Here is a 26,364-nt window from a genome sequence, read left to right as displayed (position 1 = left end):
AGTTTGCAATCTGGAGAGGGAAAGAAATATACAATGGGGTTTGTAGTCTCAAGAGGAAAAGAAATGGGCATTGTGCCAGGAAAGAAGTGAAGTCACAAAGTAAATATGTGGATGATAGGAACCCTGAGGAGAACAGGACTCTGCAAGAAAATTCAACATTGCAGAGTCACTCATTGGTAGTGGCTTCTTGAACACACATTTTCCAGTGTGAGCCTCAGTTCTCAACATACTCAACAGTTTTGATCCTGCACATTTCACAAGGCCTTGGCACATGTGTCCAATTTCTGTGGAGTTCTCTCCTGTACCTTGTTATGGTTTAGATCTTAAATGTCCCCCAAAGATTTGTGTGTTGAAAGCCTGGTTCCGAGTTTGTGGCACTATTGGGGGTAATGGAGTCTTTAGGAGATGGGGCCTAGTTGGAAGAAGTAAGTCATTTGGGGAATAATAGAAACCCAGTCTCTTCCTCCCTTTTTGGTTCCTGGCTGCTGTGAAGTAAGAAACTTTGCCCCACCACACATCCCTGCCATGATGTTCTGCCTTGCCACAGGCCCAAAAGCAATGGAGCCAAATAATGATGGACTGAAATCTCTAAAACTATGAGCCAAAATAATTCTTTCCTCATTTAGGTTATCTCAGGCTATCTGTCATAGTGACAGAAATCTAATTAACATGCCCCTCTTCAGTTCTCATATTCAAGGTCACTTGCTCAGAGTGCCCCCCAACCTCACCCTTGCTAATCTGCATCCTGTTTGTTCACTTCTTTTCTAATGAACACCCCCCTCACTGCCCCGCCCCTGCCCTCCAGAGCCACTTCAACCCACCTGATCAATGTGCAGGAGGCCCCACCCATCAGGGAATCAGTGAAGGAAGTAGCTTGTAAAGAGGAAATGAAATGAAGTGAGGAAAAGTGCCCAGCACCACGCCTGCTACAAAGTGCTTCTGGCATTTCCTTGAACCATGAGATCCAAACAGAATGTAAGTTTAGGAAAGTCGGTAACCAAAGCAGTGGAGCTGAGAGTTTCCTGGCAGGCCAGCTTTAATCCTTACCCACATAGACGTGGAGCTTGCCTCCAGCCCTTCCTGAGCAGCCATGCACAGGCAGGCAACTCTGGCCAGAGTCACGGGACTGTGTGAGTTAGAACACATGTTACCATCAGCAGAGCTACAATGGAGAACAGCTGTCCTCATCGGCACTGGCTGCCTTCCGAGCCCCAGCCATTGCAGCCAAGCAAGATTTGAGGTCCAGTTCTTAATCTCAAGGCCTCAAGTCTTACAATAGAAGCCACCAATCAGGGCTTTTGGAAATGGCTCCCTCCGGTGGAAGAGAAGTCAACTGGGCTCCCAAGGGACCACAAAAGAGAGTCTCAGGCTAGAATATGAGACTAATGTGGCCTGTAAAGTCACCAAGACAAGGCAAGAGAACATTTAGAGAGGGCTCCAGAGGGAAGAGTCCTGTGGCAGGAGTGGCTGTCAGTTTGAGAGTCTCAAATACTTTGTTAGTGGGATGCTTGACAGACTGTTTGGTTATTTCGATAAACTATGTGAGCTGACTTCTTGTGCCTCATTAGAGGCATGGCAGATGATCTATACCTCCTTTGTGGCTGGATACTTAGGGACATTAATGTAATGGAGCCACCATTCTTTTTTTTAATATTTTTTGGTTGTTGATGTACCTTTATATTTTATTTATTTTTATGTGGTGCTGAGGATAGAACCCAGTGCCTCACACATGCTAGGCAAGCACTCTACTGCCACAGTCTGGCTGGGGAAAGTAACCGGGGGGTGACAAGCAACTTGTGAAGATTGAAACAGTGGGAGCCACTTTATTACGGGACAGCAGCAGTATATATACCTAACTAATTACACACAGCTTAACTTAATTAACATCATCCAGCTACAGCAGTCAGTCATTAAGGAATCCTCATCATCTTAATGGCTCACTGGCATTGCTTCACAAACCACTCCTCCTGGCAAAGTGCCAGGTGCCATCTTGACTTGGTTGTGGCCCTCAACACTCTACCACTGAGCCACAACCCCAGCCCAAGAGCCACCATTCTTAGTACTAATCACCTGGTGAACTCCCTCCCCCAAGAGATGCCATTACCTATGGTTCCCTCGGAGGACTTGAAACTGACCTTCAAGGCTCAGGTAATCACCTTTCTCTTGAAGGTCAACAACAGGGCCTCCTCACTCTGAACCAGAGGTGTAGGACACCCAGAGGAGATGGTTCTAGGTGATGTTCATTTTCACAAAGATCCTACCCTGCAGTTTCCTCCTTCTTTGCCTCCTCCCAAGCAGGAGACCTTGTTGGTGGGTGACTGAGCAATGTGTCCAAAACCACAGACTGCATAAAGATACCAGGCTCAAGCTTACCAAAATAAAGGAGGCGTTGCCATCTCTCTAATTTCAGGGGACCAGAGAAGAGGGGCATGAGCTAAAAGTGACCCAGAATAGCCTCCAGCCAAGAAATTAAGAGAAAGATCAAATTAAACTACAAGGCTTTGTTCTAAAACCACCATTCATCAGGGCTCATTCATCTGAGCCCCACAGAGGATGGGTGCCTGCTTAGTCCTACAGTGAGCTGGTGGTAGTGTTCGTCCAGTACTTAGATTGAATTCGAGCTGCACAGGGCTTGTTTACAATGAGAGATGTTCCTCATATGGATTTATGAACTGATCTAAAAGTTGGGTCAGGTGGAATGGTTCCTGCTGTGACAGGTTTGCTTACCAGTGGCATCATCTGCCTGTCTGTCCCTGTCTGGAAATTACATATATTGAACTACAGGGACTTTGTGCCTTTTAAGGACACAGATTATGGATTCCAGATTCAACTGGAATCAAATCTATTTCATGGTGCAGAATCACTGGGGAACTAGCAATCTGCATGTGGTTTTAATTGCAATTTCATCTCCCATGTCAGATGAGTAGTCTGCTGTTGCCGTGGTGAATCAGCATTATACTGTGACCTTGATTCTGAGCAGTAATGTACGTTGCCTTGACCATGATTACACAAAATGTGTTGTCTAGGAAACAGCACAGTTCCGGGAACAGGAAGGGCTAGATAATTCTTGGCTTTGACTAGAACCCACCTTGTGCCCAGCAGGGTCTCAGCTATCCTTGGGGATCTCTGAGCTTCATATTTGTGTGTGTGTGTGTGTGTGTGTGTGTGTGTGTGTGTGTGTGTGTGTGACAGAGAGTGAGGCAGGAGAAGGGAGACAAGGACAGGCAGAAAGGGGAAGAGTGCTCCAAACCTCTCTCCACACATTGGAAAATTTTGGGCTAGTACAAACTCCTGCAGCTGTTGCTTAGAGGTAGCCAAGGCTTATAGTACCTTCTCCCGTTTCTTACTGGGAGCTGCTGGGGAGCGGGTGATACAACTGGCCAGTGGCATGGTCCCTGTCACACAATGCAATTCTAGAGCAGGGGAGGTGTGGCACTGGGGAAGGGCCCCAATGTGATGTAATCATGGAAATGTTTGTTTCCCATAAAGCATGACCCAATCCCATCTATGGGAAGCTTCACAAACACACCCAAGCACATATGTGTGCGTGCACACACACACACACACACACACACACACCCCACCTGTGCTGAGGGCAGATTGACATCTATTAGGATGGAGTCTATTGCTCTCCTATATACACCAAGCACACCTTTAGAGCTGCTTCTCAGACTTGTTGTACAAGCCACCTGGACCTAGTTTGGAGGGAGCCAGCACAGCAGAGAGGCCTTATCCAGCCCAAGGGACTCACGAGGTGGAGCCTCAGGACCCTGGCAGAGATTGCCCACAGAGGGAAGGGCCCATGTTTGTATTCATTTGGCTTCCAGTCTAATGACTTCCTATACCCTCTTCATCAGGGTCCTTCCCTCTTATGGCAGCCTGAGGACAGCCCCTTGCTCAGGATGAGAGACACTTCAGTATCATCTAGGATGTCTCATTTTCCTTAAGCACAAGTTCACACTTAGTCTTGACCAGTCTGTCAGGAACTCCTATTACCTCATCCCCACAGTAGTCTCCATCCATCCACCACTCCTCCCTGGTACCCCTTTTGGCCCAGGACCCTATCCCCACTACATGACCACTGCACACAGGAGGAACACAGAAAATACCTCTAGAATCAAAACCTAAGCAAGAGAGAGAGAGAGAGAGAGAGAGATCACCCTGAGGAGACTTAACAAGAAGCAAACACAGAAAACATACTCTCAGAAAAAAGTCAACTGTTACAGAAGAAGTCCAGAGATGATGTTGAATCTACTCCAAACCCTATCACCCATATATACCCACCATTAACATCATCCCAAATCTAAGGGTACAAAAGATATAAAGATGGACAGATGCAGGAATGGGTGGGTGTGACCATATTATTGCCCCATAATGTAATTATCCAATATGCTAAATGAAAGAATCCCACATAGAAGTCTACTTATTGTAGGATCTCATTTCTATGAAATGTCCACAATAGGCCAATTCATAGAGACAGAAAGCACATCAGTGGTCTCTAACAGCTGGAGTCAGGGGAATGGAGGGGAAATGGGGACAAGGTCTCCTTTGGATGGTGAAAATGATCTGGGTGGAGGTAGTGGTAATGGTTGTCCAACTTTGTGAATATACTAAATTGTACATATTAAAAGACTGAATATTATGACAAATGAATTATATGTCAATGAAATGCGATTATTGTGTATATACACACACACACACACACACACACACATTGTATTTATTCTAATGTTCTACATTCATTTCATATGAGAACAAAGCCAAAGACACTGAAATAAAGCTGGAAGAATTGTTGAACTTGTAATAAAGGTTGCTTCACAAGAAGTGTTAGTTCCTAAACCAAAGCTAAGGACTGAAACTATTAAAAGTATTTGAAATATTATGTCTAGTTCCAAGTTCCAACACAGTATCTAATAACTACATGCAGTAACAGATGAAGAAACTCTCCATGCATTTTCTCCCACAGCTGCCATCCTTTACCTCTGATTTTTGTTAATTTCATATTGTCAAGGATCTTAACATTTAGGTCCTGACCTGCAATGGGTATCAATGCAAAATTCCACAGATGTTTAATATTAGTTCTGTGTATAAATGAATTTACTGTCCATGATTGTTCTTCCAATTCTCAGTTCTTTGTTTTGATAAATCTTTTAGTTGAATAGATTTGAGTGGTAATTTTTACTTTTGCTTTTAAACTTGAAGGGAAAGCTGGACAGATGCAAAATTCTTGAAGCAATTTATCCTTTACTTGGAAGTACAGAAACTTTGACCCACTGTCTTCTGGCATTAAGCACTGAGGTAGAGAAGTCTGAAGCTAACATGCTTTTTACCAAGAATATTTTCTTCAGTTTATCTGTTCTCTTTTTCAGGAATACCAGTTAATATGTATCTTGTATTTCTTTTTTCATCTGCATAATTGATATCTTCTCTCTAGTCCTTCACTTTCTTCCATTTTTTACCATGTGATTTCTTTGAGTCTGGCCACTAAGACCCCAGATATATAGTAAGTGTGAGGTTTCCTTGGATATACTTCCTCAAATTGTTATTGCTTTTAATGTGACTTTCATCTCCACAATATTTTTATTTTTCTGTTCCAAATCTTTTCTGAGATCACTCCCTAATTTAATTTCCTTCTGTTTTCTGGTAATCTGTTCTTTGAACCCTATATCTATTCTTAAGTTCTCTTTTGATTTGAAAAATCATATTTTCTGGAATGTTTTTATGTCTATGGATAATTTTTGTCTAGTCTTCCTGTATTTTTGTGTAATTTCCCTTGGTGATATGTTTTTACTTGCTATTTGTTTCTGTTCCTTTCCTGCTATTTTTAAAAATGGCACATGATAGTTGCACATGTTTATAAGGTACATAATGATATTCCAATACATGTACACAATATGTAATGATTAGATTGGGGTAATTGGCATATCTATCACCTCAATACAAATACAAACATTTGTCATTTGTATTGTGAACATTTGAAATCCTCTTTACTAGCTATTTTGAAATACACAAAAAAATTGTTGTCAACCAAAGTTTATCCTACTGTGCTATAGAATGTTAATAGTGATTCCTCTTGTCCAACTGCACTTTGTATCTGTTAACTGTCCTCTTTCCATCCATCTTCTTTCCAACTCTCCCAGTGTCTGGTAACCACAATTCTGCTCTCTACTTCTATGAGAGCACTTTTGAAAAAATATTTTGCCTCCACATACAAGTAAGAATATATTTGACTTTTTCTGCCTGACTTATTTTACGTAAGGCAATGTTCTTCTTACTCATCTGTATTGCTGCAAATGACAGGATTTCATGCTTGTTAATGACTCAATAAGATTCAATTGTGTATTTATATGCATTTTCTTTATCTATAAGTTTGGATAAATGGATGACCCCCAAAGGCCTGTGTGTTAAATGCTGAGTTGCTAGCTTGGTTCTATTTCAAGGTGGTGGAAACTTTAAGAGGTGAGACTCAGTGGGAGATATTAGGTAATTGGAGGCATGCCCTCAAATGGGGATTTGGGGACACTAATATCTTCCCTTCTCTCTTTGCTTCCTGGTTGCCATAAGGTGAGCAGCTTGGTCTACCACGCACTCTCCGCCAAGATGTTCTGCACTGTCACAGGCCCAAAAGCAATGGATCGACTGACCATGGACTGAAACCTCCCAAAATGTGAGCCAAATAAATTGTTGATAGTATTTTGTTGCAGTAATAGAAAGCTAACACATTCATTAATCCATCAATGGACACCTAGGTTTATTCCTTAGTTTGACTCTTGCACATAGCACTGCAATAGACATGAGAGTGCAGATATCTCTTTAACATACTGATTTCCTTTCTTTTGATAAATATCCAATAGAGGAATAGCTACATCATACAATAATTCTATTTCTAGTTTTTTGAGGAACTTTCTGACTGTTTTCTAATAATAGCTATATTAATTTACATTCCTACCAATAGAGGATGAGAGTTCCCTTTCTCCTCATCCTCACCAGATTCTATTTTTGTCTTTTTTATAAGAGCCATTCTAACTGGAATGAGATGATATCTAATATACTGAAAGAACAGAATAGAGAACCCAGAAATAAAGAAATATATTTAGAGCCAACTGATTTTTAACAACTGTACCAAGAACATACATTGGATAAATGATGTCTCCAATAAATGATGCTGGGAAAACTGGGTATCTATATGCATAAGAATGAAACTATATCCCTCTTATCAATTACAAAAATCAACTCAAAATGGAATAAAGACTTAAATTTAAGGCCTGAAGTTATGAAACTACTAGAAGGAAACATAGGGAAAAAGCTTCAGGACATGGGTGTGGGCAAGGGATTTGGGGATATAACCTGAAAGCACAGGCAAAAATAGGCAGATGAGATTACATCAAACTAAAAATCTTCTGTACATAAAAGGAAACAACTAACAGAGTGGTTACAACCTACAGAATGGGAAAAAATATTTGCTAACTTGGGATAAATATCTAGAATATATGAGAAACTCAAACTCAACAACATGAAACAAATAATCCAATTTTAAAATGGTCAAATTATCCTAATAGACATTTCTCAAAAGAAGATATACAACTTGTGGATAAACACAATAAAAAAAGTTCAACATGACAAATATTCTTATTTTCATTATAATTATTAATGTATATTAATTATACAAATTAATGGTTTGAGTGACATTTCTTCTTTTAAAATATTTTTTGGTTGTAGTTGGACACAATGCCTTTATTTTATTTATTTATTTATTTATGTGTGGTGCTGAGGATCGAACACAGCGCCTCACACATGCTAGACGAGCGCTCTACCACTGAACCACAACCCCAGTCCCTTGAGTGACATTTCTATACTTGTATATATCATGCTTTGATCAAATCCACCTTCCCTATTTCCTCTCCTTGAACCTATTCTATCTTCCCACCCCTCTCTTAGTCTACTTCTCCTTCCCTAATAGTGCTTCTTCTACTTTCAGGTCATCTTTTTTTTTTTTTTTAGTTGGCACATATGAAAGAAAGTATGTGATACTTGTCTTTCCATGTCCAGCTTATTTCATTTAACAAGATGACCTCCAGTTCCACCAATTTTCCTGAAAATTACCCAATTTCCTTCTTCTTTGTGGCTGAATAATATCTCCATTATGTATATATACAGTATTTTCTTTATCAATCCATCTGTTGGAAGGTACCTAGGCTGATTCCATACCCTAGTTATTGTAAAGAGTGCCAAAATAAACATGGGTATGTACATATTTCTATAATATGCTGACTTTATTTCCTTTAGGTATATACCCATGAGCAGTATGGCTGGATAATATAGAAGTTTTCTTTTTATTTTTTGATGGACCCCCATACTGTTTTACATAGTGGCTTATACTAATTTACATTCCCAGCAACAGTGTGTAAGTTTTCCTTTTGCCTTACATCCTTACCATCATTTTCTAATTTTTTATAATAACCATTCTGACTTGAATGACATAAAATCTCAGTAGAGTTTTGATTTGCATTTCTCTGATAGCTAAAGATGTTAAGCATTTTTTTCATATGTTTATTGGCCATTTGTATTTCTTCTTTTGAGTGTCTGTTCATATCATTTGCTCATTTACTGATTGGACCATTTGTTCTTTTGTTGTTGAATCTTTTGTGTTCTTTATATATTCTGGTTATTAATCATCTATCAGATGACTAACTAGTAAAGATTTTCTTCCATTCTGTGGTTGTTTCTTTACTTTGATTGTTTCCATTGCTATGTAGAAGCTTTTTAGTTTGATGTAATCCCATTTTGCCAACTCTTGCTTTTATTTCCTAAGCTATTGGATTCATTCAGGAAACTGTTGCTTGTGCCAGTATCTTGAAGTGTTTCCTCTTGTAGTTTCAGTTTTAGGCCTTATATTAAGATCTTTTATTCATTTCAAATGCTTAAAAAATTATATGCCAATAAATTGAAAAATGTAGAAGAAATGGACAAGTTTCTAGATACATATGACCTACTAAAATGGAACCATGAGGATAAAAAAATCTAAATAGATCAATAATAAGCAATGAGATTGAAACAATAATAAAAAGTCTCCCACAACCCCCAATAAAGTTTAGGAGTGAATGAATACAGTTCTGAATTTTACCAGACTTTTAAAGAACTAATACTGATACTCCTCCAAATATTACATAAAATTGAAAGGAACAGAACCCTTCCAAACTCATTCTACAAAGCCAGTATTACCCTGCTACCAAAACCTGATAAGGACACCACAAAAAAGAAATATAGAGAAAAATATCTCTAACAATATCCTTGTTGCAAAAATCCTCAATAAAGTATTTCTGAATTGAATTTAGCAAAAAATTCTAAGATCATATACTATGATCAAATCAGTTTCATTTGATGGATTCAAGAATGGTTCCAATATAAGAAAATCAATAAATGTAATTCAGTACATTAGTATAATCAATGATAAGGATCACATAGATGTATAAAAAGCCTTTGGTAAACTTTAACATCCCTTCATGATAAAAATCCCTGAATAAATTCAGTATAGAAGGATCACACCTCAACATAATAAAGGCTATATACCACAAACCTATAGCCCACATCAATACTAAATGGAGAAAAAAATTAAGGTATTTCTTCTAAAATCAGGAGCAAGACAAGGGTGTCCACTCTCACTACTCTTATTTAATATGATACTTGAAATTTTAGCCTGAACAATGAAATAAGGAAAAGAAATAAAAAAGGGTATAAGTAGGAAAGGAGAAAGTCAAGTTATTGCTGTTTGCAGATGATATAATTCTACACTTAGAAAGCCCTAAAGATTCCACTAAAAGTCTCTTAGAAGTGATAAATTCAGCAAAGTAGCAGGATACAAATTCAAAATACAAAAAGCAGTAACTTTCCTATACATCAACAATGAACTCACTAAGAAAGAAATCAGGAAAACAATCCCATTCACAATAGCCTCAAAAATCCCAAAATACCTAGAAATAAACTTAACCAAGGAGGTGAAATGCCTCTATAATGAAAATTATAAAACACTGAAGAAAGAAACTGAAGAAGACACTAGAAGACAGAAAGACCTCCTAATGTTCATGAATTGGCAGACTCAATACTGTTAAGATGGCCATACTACCCAAGTAAATCTACAGATTCAATGTGATCCCCAACAAAATACCAGTTACAGTCTTTAAATAACTAGGAAAAATCCTAAAATTCATAAGAAATCACAAAAGACCCCAAAGCAATCCTGAGCAAAAAGAACAATGCTGGAGGCACCATAATACCTGATTTTAAAATATACTACAGAGCCATAGTAACAAAAACAGTTTGGTATTTGAAACAAAAGACATATAGACCAATGGAATGGAATAGAGGATCCAGAAATAAACTTACACATCTTCAGCCAATTAATTCTCAACAGAGCTACCAAAAACATACATCCAAGAAAATAGACCCTCTTCAATAAATGGTGCTGGAAAAACTGTATATCCTTATGTAGAATATTGAAAGTAGATCATTATTCCTCACCCTATACAAAAATCAACTAATCTATTATTTTTTAAAATATTTATTGCTTAGTTATAGGTGGACACAATATCTTTATTTTATTTTTATGTGGTGATAAGGATGGAACCCAGTGCCTCATGCATGCTAGGCAAGTGCTTTACCTCTGAGCCACAACCTCAGCCCCCTCTTATTTTTGTAATTGTCATTTTTACTATTTTATGTATAAGACCGATATTGGTTAGAGAATGTACTTCATTTTCACCAACATCTTCGAATCATCTCCTGCTTCCACATTATCTAAGGAGGATGTTCTGTCACTCCTGTGGCCTGTGGCCTTAAATTTTATTAATCTAATCAAAGATTTGTTTTCAATCTTTCTATGAGTTTTTGGACTATGTTCTTTAACTTGTGGACAATATGATTCCTGCTCTGGTTCTGAGAAGGCATTGTTGGCTCAGTTTGCTCCATGCTCTATGTCCAGACTTAGCAGTGCTTGGCTGGACTGCTGGCTAATTTTGTGGTTTGGGGTTGTAGCAGTTTCCGATGGTATTTTTCTCTTTGAAGTTGTCTTTGAAGCAAGGCCAGCCAATCATTTTTCTGTATAACTGGAAAGGAAAAGAGCCCAAGGCCTTGAAGTAATTTCCTTTCTGAAGTCTGTATCTTTTGAAGGCAGATAACATTATATGCCATGAGCATAAAGCACCCCAGTTCCATTAATCCCCAGGCCAAGTCAGTCATGGAAAGGTGAATCACCAGAGCCTGGAATGGGGGCTTCTGTGCCCCAGCTTGAAAGCTGCCTCAGGTTGGGAAGGCTTAGCATCTGACTGAGCTAAGGCCTATCAGTCAGGAAGTCTAAAGTTTGGTGTCTGCCAGGCCTCATATTTGTGGGGCTACATCTATTGTGTCAAGGAAATGTCACAATAGGTTGTTAGGGTAGGTGTCAACAGATGGCAGTAATTGAGCTGGGAGTTGGTCCTCAGCTCTGTGGCCCCCAGAGGCCTCAAGAGGGAACTGAAGACAGCTCAGACAGGGGGCCATTCCCATATCTCCCAAATGTGGCTGGAAGTATCTAAAAGGTAGGGGTTTAGTCCCCTGGCTCTGACTCCTTTGCTAAGCGAAGTGAGGCTTCTTGGGCAACTCTGACTGTTCCTTTAACTGTGGCCTGGGGCATTAGATGAAGGCCTTTCTCAACCCACTTGGGAAGAGGTTAAACAGAATGTGACCTAAAGTAATTCCTGAAGGGCAACACAGTGAGGCAGCTGTCAGGAACCCCAGGAGAACAGAGCAGAGCCTGGGAATGAGGAGCTAGTTAAGTCTGGCTTAAGGACTGTCAGGACAGGCAGTCCTGGGTAAGAGGACCCTGGATGTGAGCACATGAAGGCTCCATGCTGTGGTTGTGGTGTGCCAGTTAAGGTTCAGTCCAAAACAGAACTCCCTACCTGAGTAACACAGTTGATGTCTCATGGAACTGCAGCCATTGCAGTTGGGGAGCTAAGGTCTATGCCAGGCTGTCCCTTCTATGCCTGCTGCTGAGGTTGAAGTCAGCAGGACAGAGAATAGCCACTTGGGGATGCTTAGGTCCCAGAGACTCAGAGAGCAAAGACAGGAGGCATTCCCTCTGAAGCAGCACTAGCAGACAGCTTGCACTTGAATTGATGTGGCCTCTTTGGAAAGCTTCCCAAGTCCCAGCCAAGTTCCCAGTGTGTCTGGAATGCAACGAGTGGAAAGAGTGGCAACTTACACAATGGTAATGGAACTTGTCTATCCTTGCAGCAGGATTTAAGGGACTTCTCCAGCCCTAAATCTTCAGAAAGATGTGGGCTCTGGAACTACCAAGTTTGACCAGGACTCACCAGGCTTTCCTTCTATGTAACCCTGAACCCTGAACCCCAGCTTATCTGCTGGGGGAATCTATCTGCTCGTGGTAATTTTTGGAATGCCCTCTAGGAGGAGACAGTGTGTTAGCTCACTAAGCATTCTCTCTTTAACTATTCAGGGCCCCTCAATAAAGGCCATATGCTAAATATAATGCCCCCCTCCATGGGAGGAGCTAAGCTGGCATGAGGCTGAGCACAGAGCCTGGGAGATGTATGGCAGAGTGTGTGCTATGCTTCTAGAAAGACCATCCACTCAGTAGGTTTGATCATTTACACCCTCTGAGCTATGGCCCCCATGGCCTGCATCAGCCCTGGTATCTGGCACTGTGTGTGAACAGAGCTGGACAAGTGGGGAGAGAGAGGTTGCAGGAGAGTGCAAGAAGAGGTCAGATTGCCATGGACCTGAGGGTCCAATGGCATTCACAGCAAGAATAATGAGAAAGAAATGTGGAAGGCATTGCTAAGGTTTGTGGAAAAGGCTCTGGCTTTGTCCCAATTCCCCAAAGATTCTGGTGTTTTCTTCGTGTCCCAGAAGCTTCAGGCAATAGGAACAGGGTATGGAATTGGTGACAGGGGCTCCCTCAATAGCCAATCTTCTCTGCCTCTAAGTTGGCTGAGCTTTACAAGGGAAACATGTCTTGCCCTGGGATGGAAAATGCCAATGTGTTCCTCCTTTAGTTTATACAGAAGAGAAAAGCCACTGGAAGTCTCAAGCTCCAGTCAGAGAAGGTGAGACATACTGAGATACCTGCCCAACACATACATCCCATATAGTCACACACATGCACCTAATCATACACACACACACACACACACACACACACATACACACACATACACACACAGTGAAGTGACTGTTACCCCAAACTCCCCCAACCCCAGGACCTCTCTCTGTCCTTTCACAGACTCCCTTTCTCTCTATGATCAGGAGTACCCAACGGGCAGTAGTCTCTGAAGGAAGGTGCCAATTTTAATTGGAGTTTGGAGGGCTTTTCTAGGCAGGGGCATTGCGCCCTGCTGTTCACATTGCTTGGGGGTTTCCGTCTCTCTACCACACTAGCTCCCCTTCAATCTTAAGCTGAAGAACTCAATTATAAGAGAGAGATACAAGGCCTATCTACTCAGGCCCTATCCTCTCAGGACCCTGCACCTTAAATTCCCAGAGCCAAGATTGTGCACACCCTGTCCTGCTTCCTCTGGACCTGTGAGCCTGATGGGCTCAATCCCAGTGTCCCACCTTCTGCACAGGTTCTGCCTCATGCTGGGCTACTGGCCAGCAGATTTTTGGTCCCTTGTAGCCTTAGGGTATCTGTCCAGACACCTTCCAGGGCAATGACAGAAGAAGGCAGAGGGAGTTAAGATGTTCTTACTTTTCTCAGAAAGGGTGAACTGAAGCACAGGAGTGGCCCCAGACTTGAAAATGGAGAATTTGTCATAGCTCTGCTGCCAGATATATCCCACAGTTTGGAAAGTAGAAACTCCCCATGTGACAAGGTAGAAATGATTGTTGATAAACTTGGTAATGACTGTGAGATGAGTGAGGCTTGTCCATCCCCTGGAATTATTCACATGTTGATTGGTGAAGTATGCAATCCATGGTGCTTCACTGGGGCTCACAAACCACAAAGGCACAAGCTAAGATGTATAAAGGGCTTCATTTGAAGAAGGCTGTGGGATTGAACAGATGGGACTACACAGGAAGATCTCAGGGTGAGTGTACTTGGCTTGTGGGATAGGATTCATCTCTTTGGTTTTCACTGCAGCGATGAAAACAGGATAGAGCCTGGAACTGGTAGAATCATCTCCACACTCTTTGAAAACCTGATGACCTCCAGTCCCTGTCTGGTTATACCCAACACAGGGATGAACAAGACCCAGGCCCTGCTTGCCAGCTGTTCCTACCTCAAGGGACAATTGGAGGTTGCACAGAGGGTTTAACAGAGTTTTAGGGATGCACACAGCAGCCAAGGGGGTGAGAAGCATGCACAAGGCAGTGGCCAGATTACACCAGGAAGGCCAGTGGCTCTCTTACTAACATAGAAGAAATCACCTGGCTAACTACTAAGGGCTCACATAATGGGAAGGAGGCTAGGGACCAGGTTTTGAATACTGGGTCCCCAAGATCTTCTGATGGGCCAGGCTTCCAAACCCAGAGCAGAGGCCAAGAGCAGAAGTAAACTGGCAAGCATGCTGCCATTGCTGCTGCCTGGATCCAGGCCTCCAAGCATGTTCATCCTGGCATCTTCTGTTCATATTCAGAGACCTAGGCAAGGCATTTAAAAATGTACATACTAAGCCACATGCCCATCCCCTAACTGTGCCTTGAGTGATGACAGGCCCCTTTCCACCAAATTTGCAAATAAGAATTTTCCCTAAATCCCTGAGGCAACTAAAAGAAGGACTCTTGCATTCTAGGTTCTGTGAAATAAATGATAGTTGTCACAATCAAAATAAGTCACTCGTGTTAACCTTAACAAAAAATAAATAAATATAGGACGTCATGAAGTAAAAGTCCTTATGTGTGACTGCCTGATTCTAACTATCACAAAAGACTTCACCAGAACCACAAGGTTGTACAGAGGCCACTTGCAACCTTACACAACATGTACTCTGCAGGAACATTTGCCCAGCAACTGTCTGTTCAACCTCAGACTAACATTACCCCAGGTGTTAATTGTTGTGACTAAAGATTATTGTTTCAAAATAGCTAATATAATCCCTCATTGTTTGTCCTTGCCTCGACTTCCTTGAATGCAGCCAGTTTACTATGATATGCACGTTCCCATTGCAGTGTTCTGCTAGTCCCAAATAAATATGGTTCCTTGGAAAATATCACTTTGTTGTTTTTAGATTGACAGTTTCCAACCAATTGTTAAGATGCTGACACTGCAATTGTAAAGACTGATGGGCCTAGGGCACTATTCCAAGATTGGCCGTATGATGAAAATGGGATGGAAGAAAGGGGTAACAATTATGTGGGCTATCTGTGGTGTCATTAAGGTACAGAAAGGCTAGGGGCCAGGGCCCAGAAAGAGATAAGGACAAAAGCAGGAGTGTGGTACCTGTCTCTAAGTGAGATCTATTAAAGAAGACAGGATTAGAGGGCCTTCGGTGGCTCCAAGGATGTCTAAAACCTGTACCTCTAGAGGCAGTATTCCTAGGATACATTAGTGCTAGCCACCAGGTAGGAGCTGCAGTACAGATGTCTGCTCTTTTGAGTAGTGGGTACTCTTTTCTGCAGGAGTCATTAGAAAGCCCCTGTAGCATGAGGGTCATTAGCAATCACATTTCACTGCAGCTGATGGAAACCCAAAGGGAATTAGCTAAAAGATGGCATTTCACAAGTGTCTTGGAAGGGCCAGAAAACCAGTCTTTGAGGCTTTGAAGACAGGAAAAAGGGTCAAAATCAAATTGCAGTGCTGGACTGGCAAAGGTACCCCATGGCTCCCATTCATACCTGGACACAAACACTGTAGCTTGCATCCACCAATGCAGGAAGCAGATGCTACTGCAAGAACCACCAGTGCCACTGCTCTGCAGGAAACAGGTGGCATTGCTACCACCCAATCAGAATCTACGGTGCTCATGCTTCTTCCCATCTGGGGCTTTGGATTCAGATGGCATTGGTACATCTGATTGATGGGACCCAAGTCATATGCTCATGTCCTAGCTGCAAAAGGAAGCTGAGAGCACCCAGAACTAACAATTTCCACTCCTCTCATAATGCAGCAACTTTCCAGGACAGAAAGAATAAACAGTGTCCTCTGGGCCCACATAAGTGGTCTAATTGCATTGCACTGCTTTTAGTATGGAATTTGACTCTTTCCCATCCCCACAGAGCTCTAAAATGGTCTCATCTTTTGCATTCCATTACTCCACAGTTTTCAGCATAATGCCATACTCTGATCCTTCTGAGGGCAAGAGTATGGGCTATGCCCTTGGTTTTGTTAAAAAAAAAATAATTAAGTGGAAGTCATTTGGCTGAGACAGCTCTAGTGTCTCAGATTCCTACGTAAGCAAACTGAAGTCCAATGTAAACAGTAAAAATGTAAGCTTAACAAATCAAAAGACACCTTTCACCTCCAAATGGGGATTTCCCACCCAATTGGACTCCCATAAGAAAAGTACTAAGCTGTAGCTTATCAAGTAATTTGTTTCCACACTGAACATATAAAAGCTCACTACTCATGCTGATAAAAGTTGAACTCTCCGAATCTCTCCTAGCTGTACTATTCATGAACCTTTAATCACCAAAAAAAATGTTAGATTTATTTCTCTTTGGGGGCTGGGGCTGGGGCTGTGGCTCAGTGGTGGCAGCGCACTTGCCTGGCAGGTGTGAGGCACTGGGTTGGATTCTCAGCAATGTAAATAAATAAATAAATGTCTATCAACAACTAAAACATTTTTGAAAAAGTTTCTCTTTTGGGCTGAGGTTGTGGCTTAGAGGTATAGCGCTTGCCTAGCACGTGTGAGGTCCTGGATTCGATCCTCAGCACCACATAAAAATAAATAAAGTATTGTGTACAACTACAACATTATTTTTAAAATAATATTTTTTAAAAAGTTTCTCTTTTAACAACATGCTACTTTCTGCACATTCATTATTCAGTCTCAGGCTATCACCCCTTCAGAGAGTATCCTCCAACTCCTGTAAACCCCTCCTTTGCTATATATCTCACTGGCCTTGCCTGCTTTTATCCTCAAGATAAAGTCTTGGCTTGCGAGTGGAAGTTATCTGGAAATGTTTTGTCCATTCTCTCAGAAGCTCCACAAATATCTAGAAGTTTGCACTTGCTCATTAAATTATTACAGGGTGAGATTTTGAAGTTTTAGAATATCTCAAATTAAAACATATTGAGGCTTTTAGAAAAACCCAGTCACTCTAATGCTGGCTTTCTCACCAGAGGTGCTATTGCACTTCTGGGTACAATTGTTCTTTACTGCATAACCCTACCACAAGAATCACTCATATTTAGTAGTCCGGAATCCCACACATATGATAGAGTGGTCTTCCCCCAATCAAGGAGAAAACCAGCATCTCCTTCAAGCATTTTCAAAAGTCCCAGGGAAAAAAACAGCCCAATCAAGGAACAATTAAACTTCAAAATTTTGTAATTCACCTATAAAAATTTTTAAAGTCATCAACTCCTAACCTGCTTATTGAAGTGCATACTCTCTCACTGTGGATGTCTTCTATGGGTACTTAGCAAAGAGATCTTTTTCTGCCCCTCCACTCCTACCCAAACTCCATCCATCCCTTTTATCAACTGCCCATAGCAGAGTCAAGACTCAGTTAGAACATTTAATGAAATTTATTAAAGAGAAATATTCACTGAGCCCATCAATGAGAAGAGGATGACAACATGGAAAGGGACTCTTCACAGCTTGTAAAGACCACAGGTACTGGGATGCAGAGACACCTCATCCTGGACTTCTAATGAGGTTTCTCATCTGCTCCCCATACTGGGGCCCTCCTACCACATTTTCCCTTACTAGGGCCCCCAGATCTGCCTCTTGCCAGGATGGTGACCTCTGGCAATACACATTAATTTCAGGGAATTCCCTCTGAGACTGACTCACTGTGGGGTGGCTCTTGCCCTATAATTGGCACAGAGACACTAAAAAGCACATCAGGAAATGCCTCACCAAGCTGAGGAAACTGAGTTACAAATAACAACAGAGGTGGAACATCAAAGCACAGGCTCCAGCTCTCCACATCCATCCCCAGTCCAGTTCTTTCTGCAAAAGGTAAGATTGCAGTTGCAGATGCAGTCACAGTTGTAGTCCCAGTCATGGGCACAGCATCAATCACGCCATCACCATCCATCCTTTCCGCTGTCTCCTGGGACTGGTGGGCTCAGGATCTCCTGGAAGAAGCTGCTCAGATAAAAACATACAATACTCCACAAGAACAAGTGGCAGAAAGCTGGCCTATATCTACACCAAGAAAGCAGAGGTTAAGTCAGGACACTGGACAGGAGCAAGCAGAGCCTTGGCTCACATGGAAGCTCACAACATGTGCCCAGACCTAGGGGTGGCTGGCTGTGAGGGCAAGGACCTCCACACAGAGATGACACACACCTCATGGCTTTGCACAAGAATTATGGCTAGTATGAGGTGGGCATTTGCTTGAGGTGGATCTCCACTGAGCTTACAAATAAGGGTGAATTTCCAGGAACAGGTAGCGTCCTGTTCTGGAATTGGTGAATTGGGAGGGGAGAATAGAATCCCCGTGATGGGAGAGCCAGGCAGCTGGCACCCTTGAGATGGCTTCCTCCCCACACCCCCGGCAATGTCTCTCAGTCAGATATCTTCAGGTACCCTCATCTAGGCCAGAGCTAGCAGCTCAGGGGTGCTTCCAGGCCTACTGCCCTAGATTGGTGGAGTTTGAGGCTGGGGATGCCATGGGGAGGAGTGACTCCTCCTGCCAAATCTGGTTGAAAATGTGGTCATCTGGGCCATTTGGAAGAGCTGGTGGTGGTGATGAGAGCTCCTTGGAGAGTTGAGAGGCCTGTTTTGGGTGGAATGAGCCCTTCCCTGAACTCTGCTCCAAATATGGGATAGGGTGACAGCCCTGGCCTGGCCTACCCCTGCCTCCAGGGATGTGTTGCCTGAGAGGAGAGAAGGCCCCTGGGACTTCTGAGCCTATTTGCCCAAGGAGGGCTTGGGGTGGCTCGTCTCCCCAGCCCCATCCTTGTTTCCCAACTCTTCCAGGATGTCCTTAAGCCCTTCCAGCAGGGGCTCCTCAGCCTCCTGATTTTCCCCCTGGAGGAGGCTCTCTGGCCCCAAACCAGGCCCTCCTGGGCCAGTATCAGAAGCACTGCCCATCTGGGCTGGGGTGAGGCCACTGAAGGCCTCCACTGATCTTGCCTGGCCTAAGCCTGCAGGGGAAAAAGCATCTTCATTTTCCTGAGTGGCAGGGGAGGTATTGGCCTCTTTAATGGTAGGTACTGCCTTCATGACATCATCTGCATTGGAAGTAGCTTCAACAGTATGCTCAGGGCTAGGAGTAACCTTGTCGGCTGGGTAGGCTTCATCAGTGTGTTCAATGGCAGGGGCAGCCTTGCTGGCATCTTCATTGGATGGTTCTGCCTTGGTTTTCTCTACAATGATGGAGATACATTCCATGGTGACCTCATTGGGAAGGGTGGCCTCACTGGCATTTTCACTGGATAGAGTGGCCTCAGCATTATCTTTGTTGTCAGGTGCAGCCTGGGCAGCAGCTAGATCTCTTTGGTGAACTTCAGCTCCCTCTTCACCTTCCACCTGCTCATTCCTAGGTAGGGCAGCCTCCCATGCCTCAGTCTCCCTAATGAGCCGGAGAAGCCCCAGGAAGCCGGGTGGCCTCCTCTCCAGACGCATCCTCCTCAGGTTGTTCTGGAGCATCTGGTTTGGTCGGGCCCTCATCAGCACCTGCCGGGCTCGCAGCTGGTCAGCAATAGCCGGATGGATGGCCCCCTTCTCCAAGGCTACCTGCAGCAGGCCTTCCAGGCGCATCACATAGGCAAAGAGAGTCTCCTGAGGCCGCTGAGAGCAAGTCAGGAACTTCAGGCGTGCGGTCATCCGGGTGTCCTTGTTCCCAAACACCTGCACCAGCGCGGCCAGGCAGTCCTGTGCAGGAGTGTCTGGGTGTTCTTCCAGGAGCCCACACATGAGATCCAGGGCGGGCCCACCCAAGCTCTCCACCAGCCTCCTCCTCCTCTCCCTCTCGGATATGTGGCGCCACAGGTACAGCATGTCGTTGGCATGATCCAGCCAGCTCTCGAAGGAGTCTTCCCCACAGGCTGGCTCTTCAATCCCAGAAAAGCTTCTCAGCTCCTCATAGGCCATGTTCTCCAGGACAGGCTGCAGGGCCTGGCTCCACTGCTGGGTCCGGACTCCCGCGTCATCTGTCCCTCCTGCCATATCCAAGACTCGTTCCTCACCTGCAGCTCCTGCCTCGCCTGCAGCTCCTGCCTCACCTGCAGCTCCTGCTATACCTACAGCTCCTATCACACCTGCAACTCCCATATCACCTGCAGCTCCCTCCTCATCTGACTCTCTTGCTTCATCTGCAGCTCCTATTTCACCTGCTTCCTCTGCTTCACTTGCAGCTCTTCTCTCACCTGCGGCTCCTCCCTCACCTGCAGCTCCTGCCTCACCTGCAGCTCCTCCATCACCTGCAGCTCCTCCCTCACCTACAGCTCCTGCCACACCCACAGCTCCTATAATTCCTGCAACTCCCATGTCCCCTGCAGCTCCCTCTTCATCTGACACTCTTGCCTCATGCGCAGCTCTTACTTCACCTGCTGCTTCTGCCTCAGCTGCTGCCCCACGTGCAGCTGCTGCCTCACCTGCAGCTCCTGCCTCACCTGCAACTCCTCCGTCACCTGCAGCTCCTGCCTCACCTGCAGCTCCTACCAGACCCAAAGCTCCTAGAACACCTGCAACTCCCATGTCACCGGCAGCTCCCTCCTCATCTGAGGCTCTTGCCTCATCTGCAACTCCTATTTCACGTACTTCTACAGCTCCTCCCTCACTTGCAGCAACTCTGTTACCTGAAGCTCCTACCTCACCTGCAGCTGCTGCCATGTCCATAGGTCGTATAATACCTGCAACTCCCACATTACCTTCAACTCCCTCCTCATCTGACACACTTGCTTCATACACAACTCCTACTTCACCTGCTTCTTCTGACTCATCTGCAGCTCCTCTGTCACCTTCAACTCCTTCATTTGCAGCTCCTCCCTCACCTGCATCTCTTGCCTCACCTACAGCTCCTCCCTCATTCACAGCTCCTATTTCACCTGATGCTCTTTCCTCACCTGAAGCTTTTCCCTCATCTGCAGCCACTGCCTCACTATCAGTTCCTCCCTCACCTGCAGTTTCTCCCTCACCTACAGCTCCTTCCTCATCTGCAACTGCTGCCTCATCTGTAGGTCCTCCCTCACCTGCAGTTTCTCCCTCATCTACAGCTTCTTCCTCACCTGTAGGTCCTCCCTCACCTGTATCTCCTGCCTCACCTTCAGCTTCTGTCGCACATGCAGCTCCTCTCCCACCTGTAACTCTTGCCTCACATGCAGCTCCTCCTTCACATGCAGCTCCTCCCTTACATGCAGCTCCTCCTTCATAGGCAGCTCCTCCCTCACCAGTAGCTTCTGCCTCACAAGCAGCTCCTACCACTGCTCTCCCCTGAGGCTGTGCAGAGAAATTGGGAGTATCCTGGAAGTCAGCATCAGGAGCCTGGGGCAGGAAGATCACAGTCCATGGGCCCCCACTACCTGGTATTTGTTGGGGGATTAAATTTCGATTTAAATATTCAGCGAACTCAACTAAAGCTACCCTGGCCCCGAGCTCCTTTCGAAAGGTCTTACAGAGCACTCGGTACCTGCCCAGGGGCCATAGGGCAGCCTGCACTGCTTCCTGGAATTCATCTTCCTTGCAGTCTTCAGGGATGCCCAGGATGAGCAATGAGCGCTGGGCATTGACACCCATCCACCTGCACCAGTCTCGCAGCATTGCCATTGCCATATCAGTATTCTTGGGGGAAGGAAGCATGGTTGAACAGGGATGTGTGCTGAGTGTTGCAGTCTCTGAGCACCCTGTGTATGCAAAGGAGAGAAAGGATTATTGTTGCTAGACAGCTCAACCCCTCAAATAGCTGCCCCTTGAGCATGGGGCCAGGGGCTCTTCCTTTCCCTTACTTTGATTTTAAGGAAAATTTTTAATAAATTTATGTATAAGAAGACAGGTTCATGCCTGTAATCCCAACAAGTTGGGAGGGTAAGTCAGGAGTATCACAAGTTGGAGGCCAACCTCAACAACTCAGTGAGACTCTGTTTCAAAATAAAATAAAATGGTCTAGGATATAGCTCAGTGGTAGAGTGACCTTAAGTTAAATACTGTCCAAAATAAAATGAAAAGGGTGGGGGATGTAGTCAGGAGTACAATGTCCCTGAGTTAAATCCTATCTGAAAATAAAAAGGGCTGGGAATATAGCTCAGTGGTAGAGTACCTCTGAGTTTGATTCCCAGTATTACAGAACAAAAATGTGTTTATAAGCTATAGAGTCAGTAGTTTCTAGTTTATGTGGTAGCAGTTTTGGTAAAATACTTTTCCCCCAAGGAATTCCCAAGTTTTATGTTTTCTACATTTTTTGTACAAATTTGTGCTTTTCTATTATCTTTTAAATGTCTGTACAACCTGTAATAACATCTTCTTTCATTCCTAATATTGGTGATTAGTGTCTTTTTCTCTTGTCTTGATTAGTGTTGTGTTTATCAACTTTATTACCCTTTTAAAAAAAGTCTGTGTGTTTGTTAGTTGTATGTATGGTTTATTTTCTGTGAATAAATTCCTGCTTTATGTGTTATTTCTCCATTTGACTGGTTTTATATTTGGTGGTGTTCTTTTTCTAACTTCTTTAAATAAACCAGTGGACCATTGCCACTATACCTTGCTTTTTTCCCAATTACAAGCATTTAAAGCAATAAATGTTCCTGTGATCCCTTCTTTAGCTGTCTCCCACTAATATTTTTCCTTCTTTTTTAATTGTTAATTAATTTTTAAAAAAATAAATGACAGCAGAATGTATTATAATTCTTATCACACATATACAGCTCAATTTTTCATATCTCTAGTTGTATACAAATTCATGTGTTCATACATGTACTTTGGATAATGATGTCTATCACTTTCTACCATCCTTGCTAAACCCCCGCACACAGACTTATGTTTTTAAGTTGTAATTTCTTTATCATTGAGTTTGAAATATCTTCTTAGTTCTTTTTTGATTTCTTCTTTGGTTCATGGATTTACAAATATTTAGACATGTTATCATTATTAACTTCAAATAGAATTCCACTGAGAAATTATTTAATAAGAGTGCAATCTTTTTTTAATTGTAGATGGACACAATTCTTTATTTTATTTATTTATTTTTATGCAGTGCTGAGGATGGAACCCAGTGCTTCCCATGTGCTAGGCAAGTGGTCTGACACTGTTCCACAACCCCAGCCCCCCAGTCTTTTAATATCTATGATTTTTTTTTTCTGAAAGAGGTTCTTGCTACATTGCCCAGGGTGATCTCAAACTTGTGGGCTGAAGTGATCATCTTGCCTCTGCCTCCCCAGTATCTGGGATTACAGATGAACAGCACTCACACCAGGTTTATAAAAAGTATTTTTTTTCTTTATGTGCAGTATGTATTCTACATAAGTAAAGGTAAAAGTAGAATGTGCCCTTGTAATCAATGTGCATTTTTCTCAAGACACCAAGCCCCCATCCCATGCGAACACTACATCCCATGTTGCGTAGGCCACCTGAAGCATCTCCAATTCCAACTGTAGGAGCTACAGCTGCTCACCGTGTCTTCTGCTACTCACTTTGTCTTCACTTAGGCTGGGGCAGCTGAGGGTGTCTTGTCATCACATATGCCCCCCACCGCGTCCTGCACACCCTCAGGTGGCGACTCTGTCCTCCAGCCCATGTCCCTCCCGGCTTCAAGGAGCGAACTCCTCCTACTGTCCTGTGTAATGCCACACGTGCCCACAGGGCGCTTGTGGCGACTTGTAAACCCAGGAAATAGGGCGCCCCCCTGTGCTGGGTCGGGGCTCCCTCCGTGGTGTTCTCACATCATGCAGCTCTGCCTCGGCCGCCGCCTCGAGCCTGCAGCATTTACTTTCCATGCTCCCTACACCTGTTTGCACTAGCCCGGGCCTTTCGTGGCATAATTAGGGCACCTCAGGGCTCCCACGAGCCTGTGAGCCCTTTGGTCTTCCCTCCCTGCCATACTCCCACCAACACCCAACAAGGGCTGTCTGTGGCCACACTACCCCCAAGAAGCCGAGGGGTGCCCTCGATTCCGTGACCGTCAAGCCCCAGACCACCAGCCCTGCGTTCTCGCCCACCACGACCCCATCGCAGCCTATCGCCTCGTTCCCGCCACGTGCTACGCGGCGTCTTCCAGCCCTCCCTCCACAGCTGCAGCCACTAGTCAGCCCGCTCGTCCAGGCAGCGCTGGCAAACGCCTCACACACCTCGACATTAGCCTTCCCTCACACGTCCTGCACCCGGTTCCTTGGTCCCCTCCGTATTCCCCACATGGGGGCCGGTAGCTCTCACCTCTGCTCTCCAAATGCGTGGCGAGCTTCCACTCCCCCACTCTTGCCAGGACCCTCCTTCCCACCCTATCCCGACCCCTCCACCACTGAACCACAGAGGATCCTCATAGCTCAAGCGACTACCCCACCCCCACAGTTATGTATCCTCCTCAGCCACCCCACACCGGTCCCTTCTGTGACACCAGACCTGCCTCACAGGTCCCACGACCAGGAGCCCTCCCCTCCAGCAACCCCACGGACAGCCAAGGACCCTCCCCACACCATTCCTCCAAACCACACAGGGAACCCCTCCTGCATGCCTCCCCAATCTCGATAGCCACAATCCCCTCCCAGTTATGAGGTGCCACGGAGCGCATGGCCCTGGCACTTCATAACCAGCTATCTCCCACTCCCCAAAACTCGAGGAACTACCCTACCTGTCCGTGGACTTTCTCTGACTCTGGACAACTCTGGAATCCCACTCAGAAGAATCTGAAGAAATCCCCTCAGGATCTTCTGAGCCCTTTATGCTCAGGCCTTCTGAGCTCCCAGAAGGCCTTACTTCTCCCAGAAGCCCCTTCAAACTGTGCAGAAAGTTCCAGCACTTTTAAGCGTGAACAACCAAAAGGAACCTCCAGTAAACCACACCGGAATGGTAACGGTTCACCCCAGGCAACAGGGGTTGGAACTTCCACAAGCAGTAGACACGCCCATTAGCTCTCAGCCAATAAGATGGCTTACCCAGAAGGCAGTGAGGTTGATGGAATAAAAAAATTCCTGTATGCTATAAATTATTCATTTTAATGCTTTCATTAGTGCATTATAGTTAATGTGCATAACAAAATTTGTTCCTTTTCAGCCTCCTTCCACCTCACCTTCTTCTCTTTTCCTTTACTAGTATTCCTTTATTGATTTTTAATCAGTGATTCATAGATATACATGATGGTGGAATTCATTGTGATGTATTCTTTCACACAGTAAACATCATTTGCTCAGTTTCATATTGCATTCCTCCTCTTTCCATCCATACTCTTTCAAGTTTTACTTCATATATTTTCAAGCTCTATTATTCAGTAGAAGCACATTTCAAATTTTATGTACTTCTCATCAATTAGCACTACGTCATTATTACATTTGAATTCAGGTAATAGTTCTTGTCCCTATTTCTCTGCTACTAGTAAAGCAAACTTGCCCTTTGCATGGTGTATCACATTTCCTGTTTCACCAAGTAAGTCTTTATATTTAAATGAAATCTATTGTAGATACCAAAACTCTTACTTTTTCATCCACTCTGAAAAATCCCTTCCTTTCTATTGCAGTATTTAGCCCATTAATGTTTGCTACATTTGAATTTAAGTCCATCCTTATACTGTCTGACCCATATGCTCTTCTTTCTATGTTCACTATTTCATGCCTGGATTTAAAAAAAAAATAAAAACACTTTTACAATTCCATTTCAATTTGTCTTTGCCTTTTTAACAATACTACTTTGCATTATTTTTTTAGTAATTTCCCCAGATATAAAATATATATCCTTTATTTTTATTATCTAATTATAATTCATATTTTGCCACTTAAACATAAATGTAAAAACCTACGTACCATATACATTCATTCCCATTTCACTCCATCTTTTATACTAGGGTTGCCATATGTAGAATACCTACCTATGATTCAAACCCTCAAAACATCCTAATATTACTTTAAACTGTCAGCAATAGAATCTTTTTCTTCAGATTAAAAGGCTTTCTTTAATATTTCTCTTCATGTAAACTATTCATGACTTCTTTTAGCTTTCATGTATCTCAAAATGTCCTTATTTTATCTTCTTTCCTAAAAGATAATTTCCCTGGCTGTAGATACAGATTTGAAGGTTGAAGGGGTTTTCCCCTCTTTCAGCACTTTAAAAA

General features: G+C 43.6%; 1 protein-coding gene and 1 long non-coding RNA gene across 2 annotated transcripts in view; one reads left to right on the top strand and one right to left on the bottom strand.

Annotated features, from left to right (window-relative positions):
• The window catches only part of LOC144371660 (uncharacterized), a 43,201-nt gene extending 20,249 nt beyond the window's left edge, over positions 1 to 22,952 (top strand). The window contains exons 2-3 of the long non-coding RNA XR_013431630.1: positions 6,565 to 6,667; positions 19,655 to 22,952. This is a non-coding gene — a long non-coding RNA (uncharacterized LOC144371660). The remainder of the gene's footprint in view (positions 1 to 6,564; positions 6,668 to 19,654) is intronic.
• LOC110597039 (paraneoplastic antigen Ma6E) lies at positions 17,668 to 25,937 on the bottom strand. Its single transcript, XM_040286860.2, has 2 exons — positions 24,892 to 25,937; positions 17,668 to 21,955 (listed from the first exon to the last, which is right to left on the bottom strand). Exon 2 carries the CDS (start codon positions 21,909 to 21,911, stop codon positions 19,020 to 19,022), a length of 2,892 nt encoding a protein of 963 aa, XP_040142794.2. The 5' UTR covers positions 21,912 to 21,955; positions 24,892 to 25,937; the 3' UTR covers positions 17,668 to 19,019.
• Between the last annotated feature and the right edge of the window lie 427 nt (positions 25,938 to 26,364).

The sequence above is a fragment of the Ictidomys tridecemlineatus genome, chromosome X (genome assembly GCF_052094955.1).
Source record: "Ictidomys tridecemlineatus isolate mIctTri1 chromosome X, mIctTri1.hap1, whole genome shotgun sequence".
NCBI lineage: Eukaryota > Metazoa > Chordata > Mammalia > Rodentia > Sciuridae > Ictidomys > Ictidomys tridecemlineatus.
The sequence above is the reverse complement of the archived record's forward strand: the minus strand, read 5'-3'. Positions and strand labels throughout refer to the sequence as shown.

What these genes read in the sequence shown, in the direction of transcription:
- LOC110597039 (XM_040286860.2), bottom strand. Translation starts at nt 21,911, where the DNA reads ATGCTTCCTTCCCCCAAGAATACTGATATGGCAATGGCAATGCTGCGA.